A 17474-nucleotide genomic window follows, 5' to 3' on the forward strand; every position below is an offset into this window, starting at 1 on the left:
GAGAAATTTTAATATCCCTATTAGTAGAAATAATATTTGTATTAATAAAAAGAGAAATAATAATAACAATAAGAAAATGGCATGTGGAGTGGCAAAACCTTAGCAGCCTCAAGAATGGTATTCCTACCATTTATTAAGTGTGTATTATATGGTAGGGGCTTTGCATATTTTATTTCACTTAGTTCTCCTAACATCCTTTGAGCTGCAAATTTTTATGCCCATTTTATAGTTGAGAAAAACAAAACCAAGAGGATTTAAGTAACTTTCCCAGGATACAGAAGTAGTAAACGGCAGCGATAGGTAGCTTCAAACCTAAGGCATTTTGACTGCAAAACCAATGCTGTTACACATAGTGGACATTTGCTATTTTGCTGTTAACTGTTCAAACCAGAGGGAATAGAATGAAGAATTAAGCTGTCAAAGTGTACATAAATATGAGTTTCAGTTGTACTATCTTAAACTAAAATTAACCATCCTTAGATGTAGGCTAAATGCTGCTTTAATCATTTCTTTGGGAATTCCAAGTGAAATCTTCAGAAGAAAATAACATTTAAGAAAACGAGAACACATGTAACAAAATTAACAACTAAGATTGCTTTTTTTATTCTTTAACATGTTTATTGGAGTATAATTGCTTTACAGTGGTGTGTTACTTTCTTCTTTATAACAAAGTGAATCAGTTATACATATACATATGTCCCCATATCTCCTCCCTCTTGCATTTCCCTCCTTCCCACCCTCCCTATCCCACCCCTCTAGGTGGTCACAAAGCACTGAGCTGATCTCCCTGTGTTATGAGGCTGCTTCCCACTATCTCTTTTATGTTTGCTAGTGTATCTATGTCCATGCCACTCTCTCACTTTGTGCCAGCTTACCCTTCCCCCTCCCTGTATCCTCAAGTCCATTTGCTAGTAGAACTGCATCTTTATTCCTGCCTTGCCCCTAGGTTCTTCATGACTTTTTTTTTTTTTTTAGATTCCATATATATGTGTTAGCATACGATATTTGTTTTTCTCTTTCTGACTTACATCACTCTGGATGACAGTCTCTAGGTCCATGGACCTCACTACAGATCACTCAGTTTCATTCCTTTTTATGGCTGAGTAATATTCCATTGTATATACGTGCCACATCTTCTTTATCCATTCATCTGTCGATGGAAACTTAGGTTGCTTCGATGTCCTGGCTATTGTAAAATAGAGCTGCAAAGAACATTTTGGTACATAACTCTTTTTGAATTATGGTTTTCTCAGGGTACATGGCCAGTGGTGGGATTGCTGGGACGTATGGTAGTTCTTTAAGGAACCTCCATACTGTTCTCCACAGTGGCTCTATCAATTTACATTCCCATCAGCAGTGCAAGAGTGTTCCCATTTCTCCACACCCTCTCCAGCATTTGTTGTTACTAGATTTTTTGATGATGACCATTCTAACCAGTGTGAGATGATACCTCATTGTAGTTTTGATTTTCATTTCTCTGATGATTAGTGATGTTGAGCATCCTTTCATGTGTTTGTTGGCAATCTGTATATCTTCTTTGGAGAAATGTCTATTTAGATCTTCTGCTCATTTTTGGAGTGGGTTGTTTGTTTTTTTTAATATTGAGCTGTATGAGCTGCTTGTACATTTTGGAGATGAATTCTCTGTCACTTGCAAAGGTTCTCCCATTCTGAGGGTTGTCTTTTTGTCTTGTTATGGTTTCCTTTGATGTGCAAAAGCTTTTATGTTTCATTAGGTCCCATTTGTTTATTTTTGTTTTTATTTCCATTTCTCTAGGAGGTGGGTCAAAAAAGATCTTGCTGTGATTTATGTCATAGAGTGTTCTGCTTATGTTTTCCTCTAAGAGTTTGATGGTGTCTGGCCTTACATTTACGTCTTTAATCCCTTTTGAGTTTGTTTTTGTGTATGGTGTTAGGGAGTGTTCTCATTTCATTCTTTTACATGTAGCTGTCCAGTTTTCCCAGCACCACTTATTGAAGAGGCTGTCTTTCTCCACTGTATATTCTTGCCTCCTTTATCAGAGATAAGGTGACCTTATGTGCGTGAGTTTACCTCTGGGCTTTCTATCCTGTTCCATTGATCTATATTTCTGTTTCTGTGCCAGTACCATACTGTCTTGATTACTGTAGCTTTGTAGTCGAGTCTGAAGTCAGGGAGCCTGATTCCTCCAGCTCCGTTTTTCTTTCTCAAGATTGCTTTGGCTATTCGGGGTCTTTTGTGTTTCCATACTAATTGTGAAATTTTTTGTTCTAGCTCTGTGAAAAATGCCAGTGATAATTTGATAGGGATTGCATTGAATCTGTAGATTGCTTTGGGTAGTATAGTCATTTTCACAATGTTGATTCTTCCAATCCAAGAACATGGTATATCTCTCCATCTATTTGTATCATCTTTAATTTCTTTCATCAGTGTCTTATAATTTTCTGCATACAGGTTTTTTTGTCTCCTTAGGTAGGTTTATTCCTAGATATTTTATTCTTTTTGTTGCAATGGTAAATGGGAGTGTTTTCTTAATTTCACTTTCAGAGTTTTCATCATTAGTGTAGCAGAATGCAAGAGATTTCTGTGCATTAATTTTGTATCCTGCTACTTTACCAAATTCATTGATTAGCTTTACTAGTTTTCTGGTAGGATCTTTAGGATTCTTTATGTATAGTATCATGTAATCTGCAAACAGTGACAGCTTTACTTCTTTTACAATTTGGATTCCTTTTATTTCTTTTTCTTCTCCGATTGCTGTGGCTTAAACTATGTTGAATAAGAGTGGTGAGAGTGGGCAACCTTGTCTTGTTCCTGATCTTAGTGGAAATGGGTTCAGTTTTTCACCATTGAGAACAATGCTGGCTGTGGGTTTGTCATATATGGCCTTTATTATGTTGAGGAAAGTTCCCTCTATGCCTACTTTCTGCAGGGTTTCTATCAGCAATGGGTGTTGAATTTTGTCAAAAGCTTTCTCTGTATCTATTGAGATGATCATATTTTCTCCTTCAATTTGTTAATATGGTGTATCATGTTGATTGATTTATGTATATTAAAGAATCCTTGCATTCTTGGGATTAAACCCCACTTGATCATAGTGTATGATCCTTTTAATGTGCTGTTGGATTCTGTTAGCTAGTATTTTGTTGAGGATTTTTGCATCTATGTTCATCAGTGATATTGGCCTGTAGTTTTCTTTCTTTGTGACATCTTTGTCTGGTTTTGGTATCAGAGTGATGGTGGCCTCGTAGAATGAGTTTGGGAGTGTTCCTCCCTCTGCTATATTTTGGAAGAGTTTCAGAAGGATAGGTGCTAGTTCTTCTCTAAATGTTTGATAGAATTCACCTGTGAAGCCATCTGGTCCTGGGCTTTTGTTTGTTGAAAGATTTTTAATCACAGTTTCAATTTCAGTGTTTGTGACTGATCTGTTCATATTTTCTATTTCTTCCTGATTCAGTCTCGGCAGGCTGTGCATTTCTAAGAATTTGTCCATTTCTTCCAGGTTGTCCATTTTATTGGCATATTGTTGCTTGTAGTAATCTCTTATGATCCTTTGTATTTCTGCAGTGGCAGTTGTTACTTCTCCTTTTTCATTTCCATTTCTATTGATTTGAGTCTTCTCCCTTTTTTTCTTGATAAGTCTGGCTAATGGTTTATCAATTTTGTTTATCTTCTCAAAGAACCAGATGTTAGTTTTATTCATCTTTGCTATTGTTTCCTTCATTTCTTTTTCATTTATTTCTGATCTGATCTTTATGATTTCTTTTCTTCTGCTAACTTTGGGGTTGTTTTGTTCTTCTTTCTCTAATTGTTTTAGGTGTAAGTTTAGGTCTTTTATTTGAGATGTTTCTTGTTTATTAAAGTAAGATTGTATTGCTATAAACTTCCATTTTAGAACTGCTTTTGCTGCATCCCATAGGTTTTGGGTCGTTGTGTTTTCATTGTCACTTGTTTCTAGGTATTTTTTGATTTCCTCTTTGATTTCTTCAGTGATCTCTTGGTTATTAACTAGTGTGTTGTTTAGCCTCCATGTGTTTGTACTCCTTACAGATTTTTTCCTATAGTTGATATCTAGTCTCATAGCGTTGTGGTTGAAAAAGATAATTGATATGATTTCAATTTTATTAAATTTACCAAGGCTTGATTTGTGACCCAAGACATGATCTATCCTGGAGAATGTTCCATGATCACTTGAGAAGATTGTGTATTCTGTTGTTTTTGGATGGAATGTCCTATAAATATCAATTAAGTCCATCTTGTTTAATGTATCATTTAAAGCTTGTATTTCCATATTTATTTTCATTTTGGATGATTTGTCCATTGGTGAAAGTGGGGTTTTAAAGTCCCCTACTATGATTGTGTTACTGTGGATTTCCCCTTTCAAGGCTGTTAGTATTTGCCTTATTTATTGAGCTGCTCCTTTGTTGGGTGCATAAATATTTACAATTGTTATATCTTCTTCTTGGATTGATCCCTTGATCATTATGTAGTGTCCTTCTTTGTCTCTTGTAATAGTCTTCATTTTAAAGTCTATTTTGTCTGATGTGAGAATTGCTACTCCAGCTTTCTTTTGATTTCCATTTGCATGGAATATCTTTTTCCATCCCCTCACTTTCAGTCTGTAAGTGTCCCTAGGTCTGAAGTGGGTCTCTTGTAGACAGCATATATATGGGTCCTGTTTTTGTATCCATTCAGCCAGTCTGTGTCTTTTGGTGGGAGCATTTAATCCATTTACATTTAAGTTAATTATTGATATGTGTTTTCCTATTACCATTTACTTAATTGTTCCGGGTTGTTGTTGTAGGTCTTTTCATTCTCTTGTGTTTCTTGCTTAGAGAAGTTCCTTTAGCATTTGTTGTAAAGCTAGTTTGGTGGTGAACTCTCTTAGCTTTCACTTGTCTGTAAAGGTTCTAATTTATCCGTCAAATTCTGAATGAGATCCTTGCTGGGTAGAGTCATCTTGGTTGTTGGTTTTTCCCTTTCATCACTTTAATTATGTCCTGCCACTCCCTTCTGGCTTGCAGAGTTTCTGCTGAAAGATCAGCTGTTAACCTTATTGGGATTCCCTTGTATGTTATTTGTTGTTTTTCCCTTGCTTCTTTTAATATTTTTTTCTTTGTATTTAATTTTTGATAGTTTGCTTAATATGTATCTTGGCATGTTTCTCCTTGGATTTATCCTGTATGGGACTCTCTGTGCTTCCTGGACTTGATTAACGATTTCCTTTTCCATATTAGGGAAGTTTTCAACTATAATCTTTTTAAATATTTTCTCAGTCCCTTTCTTTTTCTCTTCTTTTTCTGGGAACCCTATAATTCAAATGCTGGTGTGTTTAATGTTGTCCCAGAGGTCTCTGATACTGTCCTCAATTCTTTTCATTTTTTTTTCTTTATTCTGGTCTGCAGTAGTTATTTCCAGTATTTTATCTTCCAGGTCACTTATCCGTTCTTCTGCCTCAGTTATTCTGCTATCGATCCCTTCTAGAGAACTTTTAATTTCATTTATTGTGTTGTTCATCACTGTTTGTTTGCTCTTTAGTTCTTCCAGGTCCTTGTTAAACATTTCGTTAGTTTCTCCATTCTATTTCCAAGATTTTGGATCATCTTTACTATCATTACTCTGAATTCTTTTTCAGGTAGACTGCCTATTTCCTCTTGATTTGTTATGTCTGGTGGGTTTTTGCCTTGCTCTTTCATCTGCTGTGTGTTTCTCTGTCTTCTCATTTTGCTTAACTTACTGTGTTTGGGGTCTCCTTTTCGCAGGCTGCGGGTTTGTAGTTCCCCTTGTTTTTGGTGTCTGTCCCCAGTGGCTAAGGTTGGTTCAGTGGGTTGTGTAGGCTTCCTGGTGGAGGGGACTAGTGCCTGTGTTCTGGTGGATGACGCTGGATCTTGTCTTTCTGGTGTGCAGGTCCAAGTCTGGTGGTGTGTTTTGGGGTGTCTGTGGCCTTATTATGATTTTAGGCAGCCTCTCTGCTAATGGGTGGGGTTGTGTTCCTGTCTTGCTAGTTGTTTGGCATAAGGTGTCCAGCACTGGAGCTTGCTGGTCGTTAAGTGGAGCTGGGTCTTGGCATTGAGATGGAAATCTCTGGGAGATTTTCGCCATTTGATATTACATGGAGCTGGGAGGTCTCTTGTGGACCAGTGCCTTGAACTTGTCTCTCCCACCTCAGTGGCACAGCCCTGACGCCTGGCTAGAGCACCAAGAGCCTGTCCTCCACACGGCTCAGAATAAAAGGGAGAAAAGAAAGAAAGAAAGAGGGGGTGGAGGGAGGGAGGGAGGGAGAGAGAGAAAAAGTAAACTAAAAAAAATAATTAAGAAAAATAATTTTTTAAGTAATTAAAAAAACAAACAAAAACGGACGGACAGAACCCTAGGACAAATGGTGAAAGCAAAGCTATACAGACATCTCACATAGAAGCACACACATACACACTCACAAAAAGAGGAAAAGGGCAAAAAATAATATATCTTGCTTCCAAAGTCCACCTCCTCAATTTGGGAGGATTCTCTGTCTATTCAGGTGTTCCACAGATGCAGGTACATCAGGTTGACTGTGGGGATTTAATCCGCTGCTCCTGAGGCTGCTGGGAGAAATTTCCCTTTCTCTTCTTTGTTCCCACAGCTCCCGGGGTTCAACTTTGGACTTGGACCCGCCTCTGCGTGTAGGTCGCCTGAGGGTGTCTGTTCCCCGGCCATACAGGACGGGGTTAAAGGAACCGCTGATTTGGGGGCTCTGGCTCACTCAGACCGGGGGGGAGGGAGGGGTACGGATGCGACGTCAGAGGCCGGCGTGACGTTGCACCAGCGTGAGGCGCGCCGTGCGTTCTCCCGGGGAAGCTGTCCCTGGGTCTCGGCACCCCGGCAGTGGCGGGCTGCGCAGGCTCCCAGGAGGAGAGGTGTGGAGAGTGACCTGTGCTCGCACACAGGCTTCTTGGTGGCAGCAGCAGCAGCCTTAGCGTCTCATGCCCGTCTCTGGGGTCCACGCTGATCGCCGCGGCTCGCGCCCGCCTCTGGAGCTCCTTTAAGCGGCGCGCTTAATCCCCTCTCCTCGTGCACCAGGAAAAAATGGTCTCTTGTCTCTTCGGCAGCTCCAGACTTTTTCCCGCACTTCCTCCCGGCCAGCCGTGGCGCACTAACCCCCTTCAGGCCGCGTTAACGCCGCCAACCCCAGTCCTCTCCCTGGGATCCGACCGAAGCCCGAGCCTCAGCTCCTGGCCCCGCCCGCCCCGGCGGGTGAGCAGACAAGCCTCTCGGGCTGGTGAGTGCCGGTCGGCACCGATCCTCTGCGGGAATCTCTCCGCTTTGCCCTCCGCACCCTGTGGCTGCGCTCTCCTCCGCGGCTCCGAAGCTTCCCCCTCCGCCACCCGCCGTCTCCGCCCGCGAAGGGGCTTCTAGTGTGTGGGAACCTTTCCTCCTTCACGGCTCCCTCCCACCGGTGCAGGTCCCGTCCCTATTCTTTTGTCTCTGTTTATTCTTTTTTCTTTTGCCCTACCCAGGTACGTGGGGAGTTTCTTGCGTTTTGGGAGGTCTGAGGTCTTCTGCCAGCGTTCGGTGGGTGTTCTGTAGGAGCTGTTCCACGTGTAGATGTATTTCTGATGTCTCTGTGGGGAGGAAGGAGATCCCCACGTCTTACTCTTCCACCATCTTGAAGCTCCTCAACAACTAAGATGCTTTGTGTTGATTTAAAAATAGTTTTTGAAAAACAATCTCTCATGCCCTATTCCGTAACTCCACGCTACCTTTTGCTGCGTAGTGTCATTTTTTAACTTTTTTGACCAGGTCCTCAATAAGAAATCAAATGTCCACTGTGACCCAGGGCACAAGTACACGTAAATATATGTAAATATATGTGTTGTGTGTGTGAGTGTGTCTGAAGTTAAAATCACAAAGACTTGCTCACAGATTACGGACTGTGATCTATAATGATCCATTGTGTGAATGAGTGCCTATCATAACCCACTCTACTCATTTTCTGACCCACCACTGGGTCAAGATCCACAGTTTGAAGAGCCCTGGGATGTGGGAGGAATGTGTTAATAGGAGTGAGAACCCTCAGGTTTTTTTTGCTACTTCCGCCTTTGAACGTGAAAATTTTACTCTCAGGAGCAAACTGAGGTGATTGGATTGGATCATCTCCAAGGCCTCCTTCTGTTTTCATCTATCATCAGGGAGTTTCCACCTTCACACAGATGATCTCCCTTCATCCGGCAAACAGGAAAGGCAGTGCCTTTTTCCCCCTCTGCAGTACTGACTGCTCCCACGTGCCTCCCATCACCCCTATTCCTTACCCACGTCCATTTCTATGGGGCTTCAATGCTGTCAGCTGCTCAGCCCAGGGGCCTGACTCCATCCACAGCTGTTGTTTGCATTATCGGTCCCAGAAACCATGCTGGTTGGGGATGTTAGGCCCTAGGGTCTACCCCAAAGCAATATAACCTTGCAGGGTTAAATCAAGTAAGCACAGTGTTAATATTTACATGGATTTCTAGTGACATATGTTGTGTCTTTAACGGCCCATCCATCAGACTTTTAAACCATAACAGATCTACTTTGAATTTAGGACATGTTTTTACATTTGGAAATAGAAACTCTGACCATATCCGGCAGCAAAAGTCTAAACCTCCTGAAAAGAAAATATAAACTTCCCAGTTCATTAAAGTAAAAAAGAGAATTTAATTTAAACACAGTATATTTACTTGTGGATAGAGAAGTTTCTCTGACTATAATCCCAAAGTGATTTTGAAAATCACAGGGTGCCCAAAGCGTTATGCTAAATTCTTCTTAAGTCAGAAAGATAATCATCTGTATAATTTCTGTGTATACACTAAACACACACACACACACACACACACACACACACACACACACACAGCCACAAAACTCTACCAAAGCTGATGTTAGTAAGTGAGGACTCCTGAGTGGTGAAGTCTAGATAGTACAGTCAATTAAGGAGTTAAAACTGAGTGACAGTATCTTAGGGGCTGCAAGAGATTTGCATTTTTCTACCCACAGGATTCTGTGATAGGGCACCTGTCTCAGCAGACAAGCAACAAATCCAGTGCAGGACCATAGTGCACTTACTTCCCCACTAAGGAAAGAAAGTAATGCTTTAAGCATGTGTCCATTCCATGTACAGCTTTTCACTGCATAGCAACATATATATGGTGCGTGTGTGTGTGTGTGTGTGTATCAATATATAAACTTGAGAGAAGTAGGCAGTGTAGGCTAACAGACAAACAAAAACCACAAAGGATTATTAGAATGACTACCTCCATGGATTAAAAAATTAGAGGAGGCATTACATTACATTAGATTACAGCTAACATTTTAAACACAGAACACTAGTGTGAGAAATATGTATTAGGTTCCATATTTTCCTCAAATAATGAAATCAAGTTCCTATTAATATTTAAATATCAAATAATGATGATCTTATCAGTTACCTTGCACCAGGATTCTTTCTTCAACACTTCACTTCTTACAGTCCAGGCTACATGTTAAGAGATGCCTGCGCTGATTCAATGTATCCTAGTGTTAGTAGTATACTAGTAAATAGTATTGCCAATATTTGCCAGCCGGTATAATGGTACATGTCAAAACTTGGGGAAACTTGTAAGTATTAGTACTGTAATAACATAGAAGCCATCAGACCACATTTCATAGTTTTATTGAGACTTTTTCAGTTTTAACTGTCTATGGTAGATACAATTCTAATGACCACGATTATATCAAAGCTCTGCTGTTATTACCAACAGCAGATACGAAGTTGGCTGCCATGCCATGGACACACACACACACACACACACACACACACACACACACATTCCAAGCTGTACACTCCTGCATGCAAACTTATAGGAAATGTACATTCCTTTAAAAACACAATTATGCACAATTAGTCTGGACTCTGTTAAGAAGCTACCATTGATTTCAATAAACCTGAGAAAGCTCAAAATGTCAAGTAACACTGTTTCCATACTGCTCATTCAATGGCACTATTAATCACAAAGAAATCTAGTTCAATTATCTATATTAAAATTACAGATAGTATAAAAATAAACATTTTGGCAAAAGCACTAAAACATACTAGAATTCAAATTCACAATTTTGATATGTATCATATATTCCCCTTCATATGAATTTGTAATGATGTGTATAATACAATGTACAACAGAACTAAAAAACTAACAGGATTCAGCAGCCAAATAATATACAGTTATTACTGTAAAACTTGGAATTAAAGTTATCAAACGAACAAAGAAAACAATAAAATTACTAGCAGTGTTGAACTTGCTGGTAGTGTGTTACTTAGAAACTCCATCTCAAAGAAATTAAGATTATACTATTTCACCTTGAGAAGAGACACAAAATAAAAATTGAAGCGGAATTGAGCACAGTAACTGATTACACCAGCTGCCTCTTTCTCTCCCCATCTCCCTAAAGTATTTCCTCAAACTCTAATGTTGTATCTGTAATGCCCATCTCACCAGACTTCTAAAACGTTAGAGATCTCCTTTGAATTTAGGACAAGGCTTTTGCATTTGGAAATGGGAAGCTCTGACTGTATTTGGGGACACAATTCCAAATGTATTAAAAAGACAATATAAACTTTTCTACAATAGTATATAAAATGTAGACAATACAGACCCAGTCTGGCTAAGATATTTTGTATTTACTATCGATTGACACCAAACTGTGTCTATGTAGAAAGAACCCTAAATAAAAAGATAAACATGCAAAAGCATTTGTAGAGAAAATGAATCACTTGTATCACAAAACAGATTTTCGTATTTTAGATAAAAGAAATCTGAAGACTTAAACATTTCAAGATGCTGATATTTGGAAAGCATCATAATATACAGTAACTCTCATTTTTTATGCATCATATATTATGTAAAATACACCAGTGTGACATATTAATATTATACATTGTAATAAATATCATTTACCTCAGTATGTTGGAACTTTCAAGAAAGTTCTTCAGTCTGTACAATGGAAGGGCTGTGAGCTTCATCAATAAATACTCTTACGATAGTTACAACTTGACCAGCCAAGTTAAAGCTTCACTATATCTCTAACTAATTACAAATCTTTACTGTCACCAGTCCAATTCCAGCTGCTACAAGCTGCTACAGCCCTGTCAGCACTGACATCTCGTGTATCCAAAGGCAGTGTAGTGCACTGCCCTGAGGAGACTGAGAAAACCTACGGGTCATGTCATATCACAGTCGGTGCACTTTGTATGAATTTTCAGTCAAGGACTGGAACTGAACAGTCCTGGAAAATACAGTAGCAGACTTCATGCACCTCTGGCTTTAGCACATCCCCTAAGGCCCCAACAGACGGATGTCATCCAACCCTTTTAATCCACGGAGAGTGGTCTTGCCAGGGTCAAGAGTTCCACAGCTGGCCAAGTGGCAGTGTCACCATTTTAACTCCAAATCCTACTCTCATGCTGTATCTCTTCTTGGTCTGTGTTTTTAGCATTTCAGTGTAAACACTGATGCAAACAAGTGCAAACACTGCAAACATTGTTTGCAAGCAAGTGCAAACATTGATGTTCAGAGAGTCAAAGATGCCAACTGATAAGCCATAAAACGCCCTGAGCTTGGCATTCAGTTTTGTAGCGTGAAATTTAGTTAGCTGATAAGTTCTGTAATTTTGACTCTTTCATCAAAATGCCAGTAGATTTCTACCTTTACTCTTAAAATACCTGTTCTTATCATATATCATGAACCAGACCTTCAGCCAATAGATCACCGCTTTATCTTGACCCGCTGTATGTTTTCATCATTAGCAACTCGTCCCAGAGACCAATGTGTGCCTGGAAGGGGTTGGAGAGCTCATTCCTGTCACGATTAGGCAGGCATCTGCATGTCGTCATTGTCTACCACGTGATGTATGAAGCTAAAGAAGAAACACTCTGAAAAAAGCATGCCAAGAAGTAAAAGGGCATTTCTAGTCACTGTTCACCCCCACGCTGGACCCAAAGAAAGTTCTCTGGAAGCTGAAACAATGTACTTAACACATACTGTAAACCAGGCTGGGCCTCAGACCTAAAAGGAAGAACACTAAAGTAAATGGTGAGGGGCCATAATAGAAATGTGTACCATTAGCCTTCGAGTTTAAGGATGATACAGGCTTTGACGTTTCCATTTTGGCCAATTTAGTGATACTAATTGTGTCTCACTGAACATGATATTTGACAGGGGTAACACACCCATGACATATCTTAGTCTTTTTCTTTTAGGATTCCACAACAAACAACACGGCAGGGCCCTAACCAAATGAGAACCTAGCTAATAACCCTTCTCTTTTCTCAAAATGAGGAGGTGTAGGTAGGACCTCTAGAAGGTGTCTTCTTGATTTGGTTTCTATAATTCTGTGCTTTAAGACTGAACATGTGAAAAAGCAGCACTCTTTAGGATGGCTAAACAGCTCTTCTTCATTGATCTCAGTGGCTGGAGCAAGTCTAGGAAGAACCTTTAGGGCTCACAAATCTGCAGTCCACTGAGGCCCTGCGAGAACTGAAGCCCAGCTCTGACTTCCCTGTCACCAGGTCCCACAGGGCGCTAAGGTTCTCACCTTGAGACACAGCCCCAAACTGCTCTACCTATAAAGTGCTTTCAAACAAGTTACCCCACCATCAGTTGCAGACACTGCAGTCGGCTTTGTTGGGGGTACCTTCACAATTAAAAATTCCTTTGACACTGGATTTATTTATTTGGTGTTGGAAATTGTCACCTCACCTCATTATTTGGCATTATATCGAATTGGACCATTTCAAAGGCTAGAAATGCCACAATTCAATATTCACGGAAAATCGTTATTAAAGTTATTGAAGTATTTTACAGATTTGTCATTACTGCCTGGCAGAGGGAAAATATAAAAGAAAACGCTGTCTGCTGGTCTTCTCTTAAACTATTACCAGTCTGATTAGTAGTTTCTGTACCTTACTTTTTAGTGCTGTGGTACTTCAAGTACTTAAATTTAATTCCTCAAATTTCCCTTTCCCATATGTTTGTGGAGTTTTTTTTTCCTTCAAATATGAGGATGTAAGATCCAGTAAAGCATTACAGCATTTCATTCTACCAACACAACCCATACAAATTCTGCCTTCTTCTTTTTATATTGCATTTAATGTTTTCCAGCATTTGGAAGGAGGAAAAACAAAACAAAACCAAAAAAGGGCCTTTACACCATAATGCATTTAAACTAAAGTCCTTATTCTAAACATGTCGTCTCCCCACTCCCAGTTGCCTCATACATTCGAGAATATGTTTGCAGGCTATGCATTATGGGTGACTGTCAGCCACTATCCCGCCTTCCCAACATTCCTCAACTTGCTAACAGTTATTCAACTTTGGTCTGTAATTTATCTGTGATTTTTAAAACTGTTTTTACAGATGGAAGTGAGCATTTGTACTGGAACACAAACATACTCCTAGCGCACTGCACGGCAGTGGTGCAAGTAAATGCTGTTTGTCACAGGAAGTCTAACAGAGTTCATGGTGTTTACAAAGGAAAGTACATGCACTTTGATTATTTTGAAGGCATTTTACCTGTAAGATAATAGATACAGGATTCCACCACCAAACATTTAGCACCCAACACAGAGTGAGCAGTTTTCTAGAAATAACTGGGAGATACAATCACTTTTTAGACTTGTAAATTCATTGACTTGACTTTTCTATTTAATTCTCCGAAGTAATTCAGCCAGCCATCACCTACGCTTACAGGGCCAAGAGACACCCAGCTGCAATCTGTTCATCTGCCACTGAATGAACCGAGTTTAGTATTTTGCGGCACTACAGTAATTTGAGAATGTGAAGTTTCAATTTGTTCCTACCTCAGATTATGAGAAACAATAAAGACTAGATGAATCACAAAGGCAAGTTTCAGGTGGTCAGTTTTCCTGGTGAAGTTATTAATATCCAAATAGCTCCAGTACTCATGTAAACTTTAAACAGAAGAGCTTGCAAATTTTAAAGGCAGAAGAGAAAGTAAATATTTAAGTAGGATAGTATTATTTTATGTTACATACTTCTGGTGAGAAAGAAGGAAGTCCTTGAAAGCAGACCCAAACAAGCTAAGTGTGGGTGTAGGCATTTCCACTTCTTTTTTTTTTTTTTTTTTTAAACTCGCTGCTTTCTTGGTTTGAATTTTCTCTAATCTTATGCTAGAAACTTAAAGGGGAAAAAAGCACTTGGCTCTATTAAGCATCCTACCACGTTACAAAAATGGGTGTTTGGGGACTCTTGCGTCTTCACAAGCTTGTATCTCCATTCTGCTTGAACTCGGATAAAATATTGAGAGTCATGTCTTCACTCTTGGACTGCAAATTTGCCTCACTTCTTCTGGAAGCTTTCCTGGTGGCTCGGGAGAGTCTCCTTCTGAAAGTATCCCCTGCCAAGAAATAGAGAATGGGGTCCACACAGCTGTTGAGACTTGCTAGACCTCTTGTCACCTGATAAGTGGCATAAACCCTGTCATTGAAAGCACACATTTCTGGGCTCTGAAAATCCAGCCGGGCCCTCAGATTCATTGTTTTCATCACGTGGAAAGGGATGTAAGACACAGCAAAGACAGTCAGTACAATAATCACCAGGTAAATGGATTTCCTCCTCAGAGGCGAATTGTCCAGGTCTTTGTAAATCAGAGCTCTCACAATTAATCCGTAACAGCCCAGGATCAGCACCAGAGGGACACAGAACATGGCCACGGTCGTGCACATGCTGTAGACGAAATAACTTCGCAGGTACTCGTCCGAGGTGGTGTCATAGCAGGTGACGGTTTTGTTTTTCCGGATCCCGGTGCCGGAGTAGAAGAGGATGGGGGAGATGCCCACCACCACGACGAGCCACACCAGCACGCTGACATAGACCGCGTTCTTCTTCTTCAGCCTGCCCAGGGACTGGAGCGGGTGCACCACGCCGCTGTACCGGTGCGCGCTGATGCAGGTCAGGAACAGGACGCCGCCGTAGAGGTTCACGTGGAAGATGAACCTCTGCAGCTTGCACATGGCGTCCCCGAAGATCCAGTCGGTCTTATTGAAGTAGTAGAAGATGAGCGCCGGCAGAGTCAGCACGTACAAGAAGTCCGCCAAGGCCAAGTTGAACATGTACACGGAGATGCCGCTCCACGGCTTCATGTGGAAGACGAACATCCAGATGGCCACGCTGTTGCCCAGGAAGCCGACGATGAACACCAAGATGTAGACAGCTGGCAGGTAGTAGAACTGGAAGCCTGTCTTGGTCAGCGCGCATCTGAACGGAGAGGCGGCGGCGGCGGTGGAGGCCGCTGTGCTGTTCCCCCAGGGCGAGCCCGGGCCGGCCAGGAAGGCAGCGTCCGTCCCATTGGGGACCGCCGGCCACAGCACCTCGGTCATTCTCTCCTCCCCGACTTAGGCGGCGGCTCCGAGGGGCAAGCGGCGGCAAGAGGGCGGCGGCGAGGGGCGCAGCGAGCATCGGAAAGGCGGGCGCGCAGACGGGAGGGGGCGCCGGGGAACTCTGCGGGGGGGCGCCAGCAGGGGCTCGCCCACGCCGGCTCGGGCCCCGCGTTCGCCGCGGGCCATGAAACCTGCCCCGGGCCGCGACCGAACCGGGCGGCCCGGAGGACCAGCAACTTCCCGGTGAGGCTGGCGGCGCCGAGGTTACACAACAGGGCGCGAGGGACACCGCCGCCGACAACTTTCCGACTGCGCTTTCCCGAGGGACCGCGGGTTCGCGCCGGAGAGCGCGCCGGGTGCTCAGTGAGGTCGAGCCAAACTCGCTGCTCCGCGCTCCGAGGTGGGGAGGGCACGCCCCAACCTCCTTCCCCCAGAGATCAGCTGCGTTTGGGCACCTTCCTGCTCCCTACCTTTGCAAGCCGGCAGCTCGGCTCTAGGGCCCGCGCCGCTGCCTCCGCGCCCCCGGCGCTCAGCCTCTGGGGGCCATCGGAGCGCGCGTGGTCGCAGACTCGTGCGCTTGTGGATCGCGGCCGGCTCGCCGTCTGTGTCAGCTCGCAGGCTCTTCTGGAGACCTGCTCGAGTGCAGGCGGCGGGAGGGCGAGCGGGCTCCCCGCGAGGGTGGGCGGAGTTTGGGCACCCGGGCGAGTCCGCGCTCCTCCGCGAGGCGAGGGGCGTGCCTCCGCGAAGTTCGCCCGGGGCCGGAGGCGTCTTCTGGGAGAGCCTGTCTTCACCAGAGTCGGCGGTCAGGGCGCGCTCGGTCAGGGTCAGGGGTAGGGCTGGCTGCTGGAGAGCGATTGGCCCGAGAGCGCTCCTTGGCTCTTCCGCCAGCTATCTCGGCAGAGTGATGTTGCTGACACACAGGAAACCCCTCTGACCGCCCAGAGCCTTCTGCCTACAGCCCTGGAGCGGACCGGAATGAGACTCAAGTCTCCAGGGCCCTCAAGAACCACGCCAGGTGTTTGCGCGTTCCAAGCAGCCTGGGGTCCCCAACTGGGAAAGCCCTGGCGTTGCAGGGCTCCGCGCTTCACCGAGACCGGATTCCTGGCACTTGCAGGAACCTGCTGCTCTCAGAAAGCTTTCCGAGGAGGGAGGGTGGGGAGGGAAATGGGGAGAGTCTCTTTCTGTCCTTCTAGTCTGCCTTTCCCCTTTTATTTCAAGATAGTTTCTCTTCCTTAACCAGATGCTAATAAACCGACGTCAATTGGTAACATCAACGTGAAATTTTTTAACAGGGCTTTGTAAAAGTATTAGTAGTTGATACTTGACGTTGCTTCAGCACAATTTGTTACCTGCCACTTACAGACAACGCAGGGTTCCCAAATCCTCCTGTCCAGTACATTTAATTAAAGATCAAAGGCTGCAATAAAAAAATAAATAAAAACATATTGTTCAGGAAATAACTTGAATATTAAATATAAATGTATATAGATAGATGTAAAGACAACTTCAACTCCAGTGATTAAGGTGTGGTTTGGGGGTTTTATTACCAATCCTATTTCTTTAGGCTAAAGTGATTAGTCACAAATATCTCTTGTAAGTACCCTAACAATACTGGTTGAGGCTTCCTTGAATACTACATTTACTCAAAAACTCGTTTTCATGGCTTGAATGTATCAAATTTTAGAGTAATGCACTTCAAAATTGTAGTTGAGCAAGTTTGATTGGAAAATGAATTATTAGCTATTAAGGGACATACTTAAATGGGCCCACACAGGGATGGAATCTAGCAATCTTGACAATTTATTAATTAACATATGCTTTATGTGAAATATTCACAAAGGCTTTTCTCTTTGAAGAAAAAAGAAAATCCCCAAAGAAAATATCTGTAAAATATACACCATAAAGATTTCTTTCTGGTCCCAGATGTTACATGATAATGTTCTCTTAAAAAATGCTCAGAGGAAAACCGGGAGCTCCCGGCTTTGATACCACAAAGGAAAACTCCCCACAAGGACCAGACAGTCCTTTCCAGGGACACATGTAGAAAGGACCATATCCAAACACATGGCATTGTGAGCACACTGGTATTCTGAGTTGTGGTCAATAA

General features: G+C 42.4%; 1 protein-coding gene across 1 annotated transcript; it reads right to left on the reverse strand.

The window, feature by feature from the left end:
• Window positions 1-9630: 9630 nt before the first annotated feature.
• Window positions 9631-16273, reverse strand: P2RY1 (purinergic receptor P2Y1). Its single transcript, XM_067033530.1, has one exon. The coding sequence runs from the start codon at window positions 15365-15367 to the stop codon at window positions 14246-14248; it is 1122 nt and encodes a 373-aa protein (XP_066889631.1). The 5' UTR covers window positions 15368-16273; the 3' UTR covers window positions 9631-14245.
• Between the last annotated feature and the right edge of the window lie 1201 nt (window positions 16274-17474).

Source organism: Kogia breviceps, chromosome 5 (genome assembly GCF_026419965.1).
Source record: "Kogia breviceps isolate mKogBre1 chromosome 5, mKogBre1 haplotype 1, whole genome shotgun sequence".
Taxonomy (NCBI): domain Eukaryota; kingdom Metazoa; phylum Chordata; class Mammalia; order Artiodactyla; family Physeteridae; genus Kogia; species Kogia breviceps.